Below are 11,065 nucleotides of genomic sequence, written 5' to 3'. Positions count from 1 at the left end.
CTATTGTAGGGTAATATATCATACTAAACGGAGGGAAACAAATGCATTTTCCAAATTCTACCCATTGCCCTGAAGATAGGTTGATATTTTGAACATACAGTGTACATATGTGATTGAAGATTGTTCATCATGTTCAGGGGGAGCTTGATGCGCTAGTATCTGGCAGGCGGCAACATTATTTGTTGAAAAAGTAGCCTACCCAATAGCCGTGTCTGCGAACTACACTTCTGACTGGGTATTTAGGAGTGGGGCGCGGTATTTTCTAGGAACCTGTTACGGAATAAACGCTGTTGCCTGATCTTGCCTATGGTAGCATCATATGTCAGGTCCGCCAGATATCTACTTATATTACTGTACTTAATAGCTTCTTATGTCTTTTAACATTGGACGTACTGTATCAGAAGATGGACCATTTAATCGCATTATTATGAGCGTGGGTGGTATAAAAGTATTAGCTCATTGATTCCCATCCAGGTATTGGCAGACATTTTAAAACTAATACAAAATAGTTGACATGGAGTGGAAGCTAAAGAAGATGCTGTCGCTTTTACTGGAGCTGATTTTTTGGAGCTATATGGTAAGGCATAACGTTTTTCAATTACGCATGGAGTTTTTCATTTGTTGTAGTGTATCTGAAGTCTATGAGTGATGGTCTTGGTCAGGTTCATGGAACTGCAGTGGAGAATAGAGAATGCAGGGAGCAGGAGTACAGGGATGAAGCAGGGGACTGTGTCGCCTGCAGACAGTGTGGATCTGGGCAGGAGTTATCCACGGTGAGTAGTCTATCAAACGTATTCCCTCCTGTCAAAATTATTGATACAACCAGTCTTGCCATTGTAAGAATATAATTAATGTGCCTACCGGAAGTAGACTAGCGGTTAAGAGCTTTGGGCCAGTAAGAAAGGTTCCCCTATAAGATAATAATACAAATCGCTGGTTCGAAACCCAAGACGACTAGGTGAAAAATTTGTCAATCTGACCCTGAGCAAGGCATTTAACCCTATTGCTCCTGTAAGTCGCCTTGGATATGAGCATCTGCTAAATGACTAAAATGTAATGTATTTCCTGTCACTTACTTTGTTGACATATGAAACATTTTACACAAATGTTACTATGCAAGTTGTCTCTTTCTCTCTCAACCACTGTCAGGGACCTCTGCTTGCTGTTTCTTCACAAACTCCTAACCCCCACCACACCTCCTCACCATCAACTGGGTCTCCTGTGTGTGTTTGTGTGTGTGTGTTAAACCCCTCAGGAATGTGGCTTTGGCTATGGGGCGGGTGCTCGTTGTGCACCCTGCAGACCTGGCCGCTACAAAGAGGAAGCAGGAGGGCAGAAATGCAAGCCGTGTCTATCATGTGCCCACAACAGCCGCCTCCATAGAGCCAACTGCACCACCACAGGAAACGCCGTGTGTGGAGACTGTCTGCCCGGGTGAGGACAGCTGCTTTCTCATCCTCCCAATTATCTCCGAAGTGTCTCCATTTTCTACCACATATGCTGTTGTTGTTGTATTACAGGTTCTATGGGAAAACCAAGCTGAGTGGGTTTCAGGACATGGACTGTGTACCCTGTGGAGACCCTCCTCATGCCTATGAGCCTCTCTGTGAGTAGGCCTTTTCATCAATACAAATGATCTATGCACACTCACACACACTACATACTCTCACAGACATGCATATTGACGCCACACTCACACATAGACACATTGTATTTGTCACATACACATGGTTAGCAGATGTTATTGCAAGTGTAGCGAAATGCTTATGCTTCTGGTTCTGACAGTGCAGCAGTATCTAACAGGTAATATCTAACAAATTCCACAACAAAACCTAATATCTAACAAATTCCACAACAAAACCTAATACACACAATCTAGTAAAGGAATGGGATAAGAATATATCAGTATAAAATATATGGATGAGCAGTGACAGAGCGGCTAAGATGCAATAGATAGTGAAGGACACAGTATTTTTTATATACATATGAAATGAGTAATGCAGGATATGTAAACATTCTTGAAGTGGCATTATTAAAGTGATAGTGTTCCATTTAGTAAAGTGTCCAATGATATCAAGTCTGTAGGTAGGCAGCCGCTTCTCTGTGCTAGTGGTGGCTGTTTAACAATCTGATGGCCTTGAGATAGAAGCTGTTTTTCAATATCTGTCCTAGCTTTGATGCACCTGTACTGACCTCACCTTCAGGATGGAAGCGGGGTGAACAGGCAGTGGCTCGGGTGGTTATTGTCCTTGATGATATTTTTTGCTTTCGAGTGACATCGGATGTTGTAGGTGTCCTGGAGGGCAGGTAGTTTGCCCCCTGTGATGCGTTGTGCAGACCGCACTACCCTCTGGAGAGCCTTGCGGTTTTGGGCGGTGCAGTTGCCGTTCCAGGCGGTGATACAGTGCACCTGTAAAAGTTAGTGAGGGTTTTTGGTGACAAGCCACATTTTTTCAGCCTCCTGAGGTTGAAGAGGCGCTGTTGCGCCTTCTTCACCACACTGTCTGTGTGCGTGGACCATTTCAGTTTGTCAGTGATATGTACACCGAGGAACTTAAAACTTTCCACCTTCTCCACTGCTGTCCCGTCGATGTGGATAGAGGGGTGCCCCCTTTGCTGTTTCCTGAAGTCCACGATCATCTCTTTTGTTTTTCTGGCATTGAGTGAGAGGTTATTTTCCTGACACCGAGTGAGAGGTTATTTTCCTGACACCATACTCCGTGGGCCCTCACCTCCTCCCTGTAGACTGTCTCGTCATTGTTGGTAAATAAGCCTACCACTGTTGTGTCATCTGCAAACTCGATTGAGTTGGAGGCGTGCATTGTTGGAGGCGTGCATGGCCACGTAGTGGTGGGTGAACAGGGAGTATAGGAGGGGGCTGAGAACGCACCCTTGTGGGGCCCCAGTGTTGAGGATCAGCGGAGTGGAGATGTTGTTTCCTACCTTCAACACCTGGTGGCGGCCCTTCAGGAAGTCCAGGACCCAGTTGCACATGGCGAGGTCGAGACCCAGGGTCTCAAGCTTAATGATGAGTTTGGAGGGTACCATGGTGTTGAATGCTGAAAGTTTTTCACAATTCCTGACATTTAATCGTTGTAAAAAGTCCCTGTCTTAGGTCAGTTGGATCACCACTTTATTTTAAGAATGTGAAATGTCAGAATAATAGTAGAGAGAATGATTTATTTCAGCTTTTAATTATTTCATCACATTCCCAGTGGGTCAGAAGTTTACATACACTCAATAAGTATTTGGTAGCATTGCCTTTAAATTGTTTAACTTGGGTCAAACGTTTCAGGTAGCCTTCCACAAGCTTCCCACAACAAGTTGGGTGAATTTTGACCCATTCCTCCTGACAGAGCTGGTGTAGCTGAGTCAGGTTTTTAGGCCTTCTTGCTCGCACACGCTTTTTCAGTTCTGCCCACAAATTTTCTATACGATTGAGGTCAGGGCTTTGTGACGGCCACTCCAATACTTTGACTTTGTTGTACTTAAGCCATTTTGCCACAACTTTGGAAGTATGCTTGGGGTATTTGTCCATTTGGAAGACCCATTTGCGACCAAGCTTCAACTTCCTGACTGATGTCTTGAGATGTTGCTTCAATATATTCACATAATTTTCCTTCTTCATAATGCCATCTATTTTGTGAAGTGCACCAGTCCCTCCTGCAGCAAAGCACCCCCACAACATGATGCTGCCACCCCCGTGCTTCACGGTTGGGATAGTGTTCTTCGGCTTGCAAGCCTCCCCCTTTTTCCTCCAAACATAACGGTGGTCATTATGGCCAAACAGTTCTATTTTTGTTTCATCAGACCAGAGGACATTTCTCCAAAAAGTATGATCTTTGTCCCCATGTGCAGTTGCAAACTGTAGTCTGGCTTTTTTATGATGGTTTTGGAGCTGAGCGGCCTTTCAGGTTATGTCGATATAGGACTCGTTTTACTATGGATATAGATACTTTTGTACCCGTTTCCTCCAACATCTTCACAAGGTCCTTTGCTGTTGTTCTGGGATTGATTTGCACTTTTCGCACCAAAGTACCTTCATTTCTAGGAAACAGAACACGCTTCCTTCCTGAGTGGTATGACGGCTGTGTGGTCCCATGGTGTTTATACTTGCATGCTATTGTTTGTACAGATGAACGTGGTACCTTCAGGCGTTTGGAAATTGGAGGTCTACAATTTTTTTGAGGTCTTGGCTGATTTCTTTTGATTTTCCCATGATGTCAAGCAAAGAGGCACTGAGTTTGAAGGTAGGCCTTGAAATACATCCACAGGTACACCTCCAATTGACTCAAATTATGTCAATTAGCCTATCAGAAGACTCAGTTACACCAGCTCTGTCAGGAGGAATGGGCCAAAATTCACCCAAGCTTGTGGAAGGCTACCCGAAATGTTTGACCCAAGTTAACCAATTTAAATGCAATGCTACCAAATACTAATTTGTTGTAAGTAAACTTCTGACCCACTGGGAAGGTGATGAAAGAAATAAAAGCTGAAATAAATCATTCTTTATTATTCTGACATTTCACATTCTTAAAATAAAGTGGTGATCCTAACTGACCTAAGACAGGGATTCTTTTACTAGGATTAAATGTCAGGAATCGTGAAAAACTGAGTTTAAATGTATTTGGCTAAGGTGTATGTAAACTTCCGACTTCAACTGTATGTACGGTCACCGTAGGTATGACGTCATCGATGCACTTATTGATGAAGCCAATGACTGATGTGGTGTACTCCTCAATGCCATCGGAGGGATCCCGGAACATATTCCAGTCTGTGCTAGCAAAACAGTCGTGTAGCTTAGCATCTGCTTCATCTGACCACGTTTTTATTGATCTAGTCACTGGTGCTTCCTGCTTTAATTTTTGCTTGTAAGCAGGAATCAGGAGGATAGAATTATGGTCAGATCTGCCAAATGGAGGGTGTTGGTTCCGTTTTTCTGTGCTCCGTTTTATTTACTGAACAAATATGGAACACTCAATGTGCACTTATAAATAATAACAATTTTTATCAAAATACAGCTGTAGACAGAAGATCAAACATCACACATACAACTTATGTCTCATGAGTTCTGCCCCATAGGAAAAGTCCCAAGTTGCTTTTATCATGCTTGTTGTCAACCCCCTGTGATGTCACTGCATACGTCATTACCTGCTACTCCTCAGACCAAGTCCATGCATACACAGCTATATTAACTTGCAAGAGATACAATAGTTCCAGTGTTTTCTAAGGCCTCAGCAGTAAATCTCCACTCCCCCGAGTTGATTTACAGAGGTATGTCTGACTAGCCTCAGCTCTTCTACTCCCCTGCAGGGCTCTTTGTTTATCTTTGAAATGCTTTCTCACAGACCCCATTTCTTTATGAGGCAGAGACTTAGAAAAGATTGGAACAATTCTAAAACCTTACAATGAATATATATATATATATATTGTTAATCTGTAGTCTAGGACCCTATAAATGTAGAGGAGGGGTCCCATAGCCCCTCCCCTTCTATTAATACAACATAAGAATAATCAATTATTATTATACATCAAACATTTGGTGCAGCCCCTATCATGACCCCATTTGACCCCATCAATGGCGAGGGAGAGCTTTGTATGCGTCTCTGTGGAGTAAAGGTGGTCCGTAGTTTTCCTGCTTTTTTTTCATGCTGATAGAAATTTGGTAAAATGTATTTAAGTTTCCCTGCATTAAAGTCCCCTGCTACTAGGAGCGCCGCCACTGGGTGAGCGTTTTCTTGTTTGCTTATGGCGGAATACAGCTCATTCAATGCTGTCTTAGTGCCAACCTCTGACTGTGGTGGTATGTAAACAGCTACGAAACATAGAGATGAAAACTCTCTAGGTAGGTAGTGTGGTCTACAGTTTATCATGAGATACACTATCTCAGGTGAGCAATAGCTCGAGACTTCCTTGGATATCGTGCACCAGCTGTTATTTACAAAAATACATAGTCCGCCGCCACTTGTCTTACCAGACGCCGCTGTTCTATCCTTCCGGTGCCGCGTATATCCAGCCAGCTGTATGTTGATAGTGTGGTCTTTCAGCCACGTTTCCGTAAAGCATAATATATTACAGTTTTTAATGTCCTGTTGGTAGTCTAATCTTCCGCGTAGGTCATCTAGTTTATTGTCCATAGATTGCACGTTTGCTAGCCGAATGGAAGGAGGTGGGGGTTTATTCGATCGCCCACGAATTCTCAGAAGGCAGCACGCCCTTCGGCCTCTTTTTCTCTACCTCCTCTTCATGCAAGTCACAGGGATCGGGGTCTGTTCCAGAGAAAGCAGTATATAGTTTGCGTCTGCCTCATCAGACTAGTTAAAGGAAAAAAAGGATTCTGCCAGTCCATGGTGAGTAATCGCAGTCCTGCACATTGACTCGGTAGCGTATATACAAGCGTCCTTGTATATAGCCTCGTTATTTTTTTATTATGTTACTATTTCCTTTCATTTCTTCTTATTTACTAATGATTTTTTTCTTACTTTTTAACTGCACTGTTGGGAAAGGGCTCATAAGCATTTCACTGGAAAAGTCTACGGCTGTTATATTCAGTGCATATGACAAATAACATTTTATTTGATTTTGATTTCCCATAGGAAAGATTGTGCTTCAGTCCATGTACTATAAGCACGCTTAATGTTACTGTACCACTTTTAGAATAATTTAAGAAAATATTTCCAGGGAACATGTGAAATGTGCTTTACTGATGTCTGTCTGTTTAACCATCTTTCTGGGATTGTTTGCACACACATATCCACTATGTACCAGCCTCAAATGAAATTCTTGGAAGATCAAATCATGCCCACCACTATTTTGTAGTGGAGTGTGAGCTAGCTGGCTGTTGAACTTCCGTCCCTTTCTGTGTTTAACTTGGCAGTCAAATGGGGTTGAAATAAGAACACATTTCCCAGATGTTACAACCTACTGTTAGATGTTAGGTATGGAAAAATACTCCTGGTATTGAAGCACACTTTGATACCATAAAAGGCATATTCAGATGTAAAATAATCATTTAGATGATTTTGAGATTACAAAAACTTATTTGAAGTCCATCTGAGAACTCTTGTAGTTGAAATGTGAAATTCTTATGAGACAAATAGGTTGTTGTATCCCAGAGTGACAGTGCTCTCCAAGTGTCTTCTCCCCATCTCTCACTACATGCCTCCAGTTGTGATGGAGCAGCATTTCATTCATAGTGACTTTTATAAAACAAAAACAAAGTGTAGACCAGCACAAGTAAGTTGTTGCATATCCTTTCAACTGAAGGATCTTACTGTAGTTTGTGCTTCCAATCACTTTCTTGAGAAAATAGGCTTGAAAAAACTTAATAGGTGCTTGTTTTTGATTTCCTGACACCTTTTAGACATCTCTGTTCTGGTGGTTCAGTTTGATGATGGCCCAGGGATATGTTCGGTTTGGTTATCAAACGAAAGGGTTTTGACACAGAACAGTTATGATTAGATCAGCATGTACATTTTGTTTCAGTGGATTGTCCTCTATCTGATCTGATAAGCAGGAAAGATTTGGGGAGACACAAAAACAACCAGACGCAATGTGCTGCGTCTTTGGATTTGAGAAGCCACTACCAAAGAGGACATATGAGATAGCATTCACTGCCTTACTGAAAAACTAAATATACACATGCTAACACACACAGTAGCCAACAAACATACACTGCACCCACACACAATTACAAATCTGAATTATCCCACACATAAAAATACACTGCTCAAAAAAATAAAGGGAACACTTAAACAACACAATGTAACTCCAAGTCAATCACACTTCTGTGAAATCAAACTGTCCACTTAGGAAGCAACACTGATTGACAATACATTTCACATGCTGTTGTGCAAATGGAATAGACAACAGGTGGAAATTATAGGCAATTAGCAAGACACCCCCAATAAAGGAGTGGTTCTGCAGGTGGTGACCACAGACCACTTCTCAGTTCCTATGCTTCCTGGCTGATGTTTTGGTCACTTTTGAATGCTGGCGGTGCTTTTACTCTAGTGGTAGCATGAGACGGAGTCTACAACCCACACAAGTGGCTCAGGTAGTGCAGCTCATCCAGGATGGCACATCAATGTGAGCTGTGGCAAGAAGGTTTGCTGTGTCTGTCAGCGTAGTGTCCAGAGCATGGAAGCGCTACCAGGAGACAGGCCAGTACATCAGGAGACGTGGAGGAGGCCGTAGGAGGGCAACAACCCAGCAGCAGGACCGCTACCTCCGCCTTTGTGCAAGGAGGAGCAGGAGGAGCACTGCCAGAGCCCTGCAAAATGACCTCCAGCAGGCCACAAATGTGCATGTGTCTGCTCAAACGGTCAGAAACAGACTCCATGAGGGTGGTATGAGGGCCCGACGTCCACAGGTGGGGGTTGTGCTTACAGCCCAACACCGCGCAGGACGTTTGGCATTTGCCAGAGAACACCAAGATTGGCAAATTTGCCACTGGCGCCCTGTGCTCTTCACAGATGAAAGCAGGTTCACACTGAGCACATGTGACAGACGTGACAGAGTCTGGAGATGCCGTGGAGAACGTTCTGCTGCCTGCAACATCCTCCAGCATGACCGGTTTGGCGGTGGGTCAGTCATGGTGTGGGGTGGCATTTCTTTGGGGGGCCGCACAGCCCTCCATGTGCTCGCCAGAGGTAGCCTGACTGCCATACCGAGATGAGATCCTCAGACCCCTTGTGAGACCATATGCTGGTACGGTTGGCCCTGGGTTCCTCCGAATGCAAGACAATGCTAGACCTCATGTGGCTGGAGTGTGTCAGCAGTTCCTGCAAGAGGAAGGCATTGATGCTATGGACTGGCCCGCCCGTTCCCCAGACCTGAATCCAATTGAGCACATCTGGGACATCATGTCTCGCTCCATCCACCAACGCCACGTTGCACCACAGACTGTCCAGGAGTTGGCGGATGCTTTAGTCCAGGTCTGGGAGGAGATCCCTCAGGAGACCATCCGCCACCTCATCAGGAGCATGCCCAGGCGTTGTAGGGAGGTCATACAGGCACGTGGAGGCCACACACACTACTGAGCCTCATTTTGACTTGTTTTAAGGACATTACATCAAAGTTGGATCAGCCTGTAGTGTGGTTTTCCACTTTAATTTTGAGTGTGACTCCAAATCCAGACCTCCATGGGTTGATAAATTGGATTTCCATTGATTATTTTTGTGTGATTTTGTTGTCAGCACATTCAACTATGTAAAGAAAAAAGTATTTAATAAGATTATTTCATTCATTCAGATCTAGGATGTGTTATTTTAGTGTTCCCTTTATTTTTTTGAGCAGTGTACTTTGAGAAAGTGGGTGTCATAACAACTGTTCTATAATTAAATGCATGTTTGTGGGTGTGCTGTATTGCACCTAAGGATAAACAGCTGTAGTGATATTTGTGCACATGCATGTGTGTTTATGCATGTTTACCTTGTAGGCAGTAGCAGGGTGAACCTGGTGCCCCTTTCGTCCGTTGTGGCAAGCCCCAGGGACACTGTCCTGGCTGTAGTCATCTGCATCGCTCTGACTTCTGTCCTACTGGCCCTAATGCTTTTCTGTGCCATCTACTGCAAAAGACAGCTGGAGAAGAAACCTCATGGTAACCCTGCCTGAATCACAGATTCTCACTCTTCCCTCTTGTCCCGACTAAGATTGTAATCATGTCAAACAATGTTTAATTCAGATAATATGCTGTATTTATACCATGTCAAATATTTGATATAAACACTTGTGTTAATGTAAAAAGTAAATAAAACTGTTGTTTTTGCACTAATCAGAGCCATGCCAGGGTGGTAGCTGCTATGATGCAGAGTTCCCCACCTTTGAGAATATTCAGGTCCATCAGCTACATCAGATCACCTCAAACTGCTACCATGGCACGGGCATAACTTGTGGTATGTTGTTCTGTTAGCCTGGGCTTGCAAATAACCTTTTCATGTCATTCTTTACCAATATGCACATGGCGCCAAATCCACATTTGAGAAGAGTGCATAACTTGAATTTCTGCACTTGACATGTCCCATCAACATCTATAAAACGGCATTTTCCTGTCCTAAGGTCCAGTGAAGCTTTTCCCCTATCCGTTCTCTGAGGAACCTTGCAGCATGGAGAACAGCAGTGGCTTCCGTCTCCACTGTTCTCAGAACAGCAATGGAATGGCCACATATCCTACCTGGGAGTCACAGAGAAGACCACTAGAGAACACACTGCCCAGTGAGGTGAACCATGACCTCTACCAAACTGATGTGGAAGTGTCTGATGAGGAATTTTCCTTAGAGGATGATGAAACATTGACAGGAGAGAAGACGTGGACCCATGCTGTATTAAACTAAAGATCTGGGATTCACTAAACTGTAGAGTAGGCCTAAAAGCAGGGACCATTTCTTCATGAGGATAACCTTTGATATGTTGACTGTCATCATAACAGACTTGTGGTTATGTGAAAGACATTGCAACTGCTGACAGAAACGTGACTTGCTGGTTTCAAAGCCATTCAAACCTGTATTTTCTGCTTCTGTTATTTTCCAGAGCTCATCTCATTGCCATTACCAAATATGTGTGTGCCAATGTCTGATATAGTACAAGTTTAAATTTAACCAATTGTCTTGGATTTATTTAAAAAAATAATATGTACAATGTATGTAAATACATTTAAAAATCTTGTAATTTACAGTCACATCCAAAATTATTGGCACCCTTGATAAAGATGAGCAAAAAAAGACTATAAAATAATACAAGTTCTGAGCTATTGTATTTTATAGTAGTACAATTGCTTAGAAAAAGATTGTTTAACAAATAATAAAAAATCTCAAAAAGATGGATGGCACCCGTTTTTCAATACTTTGTTTTCGACATTGTTATGAAGCCGTTACGAGCAGGGTGTCAAGCAAAGTGTTAAACAATATTTTAATGGTGGTCGTTTAGTATGAAGGAAAACCAGAGAATAAAGCAGAGCTCTTCCAGAGGCCAGCACGGACCATATCCCTCGTATTGCTCTAGTGAGTCTGACATTTATCTGCAGCCCTTCAGACATCCACCGTCCCCTTATTCTGTATGTCAGAAC

At 43.1% G+C, this 11,065-nt stretch overlaps 1 protein-coding gene across 1 annotated transcript; it reads left to right on the top strand.

Annotated features, from left to right (window-relative positions):
* Positions 1-111: 111 nt before the first annotated feature.
* Positions 112-10,819, top strand: LOC115148928 (tumor necrosis factor receptor superfamily member 19). Its single transcript, XM_029691253.1, has 7 exons — positions 112-577; positions 663-773; positions 1,256-1,434; positions 1,521-1,606; positions 9,440-9,601; positions 9,780-9,896; positions 10,060-10,819. Exons 1-7 carry the CDS (start codon positions 515-517, stop codon positions 10,332-10,334), a joined length of 993 nt encoding a protein of 330 aa, XP_029547113.1. The 5' UTR covers positions 112-514; the 3' UTR covers positions 10,335-10,819.
* The last annotated feature ends 246 nt before the right edge of the window (positions 10,820-11,065 follow it).

The sequence above is a fragment of the Salmo trutta genome, chromosome 15, assembly GCF_901001165.1.
Source record: "Salmo trutta chromosome 15, fSalTru1.1, whole genome shotgun sequence".
NCBI classification, from domain to species: Eukaryota; Metazoa; Chordata; class Actinopteri; order Salmoniformes; family Salmonidae; genus Salmo; species Salmo trutta.
The sequence above is the reverse complement of the archived record's forward strand: the minus strand, read 5'-3'. Positions and strand labels throughout refer to the sequence as shown.

What these genes read in the sequence shown, in the direction of transcription:
- LOC115148928 (XM_029691253.1), top strand. Translation starts at nt 515, where the DNA reads ATGGAGTGGAAGCTAAAGAAGATGCTGTCGCTTTTACTGGAGCTGATT. An exon ending in TGATTTTTTGGAGCTATATG is followed by an intron (nt 578 to 662) that starts GTAAGGCATAAC and finishes GGTCTTGGTCAG; the next exon opens with GTTCATGGAACTGCAGTGGA. An exon ending in TGGCACGGGCATAACTTGTG is followed by an intron (nt 9,897 to 10,059) that starts GTATGTTGTTCT and finishes TCCTGTCCTAAG; the next exon opens with GTCCAGTGAAGCTTTTCCCC.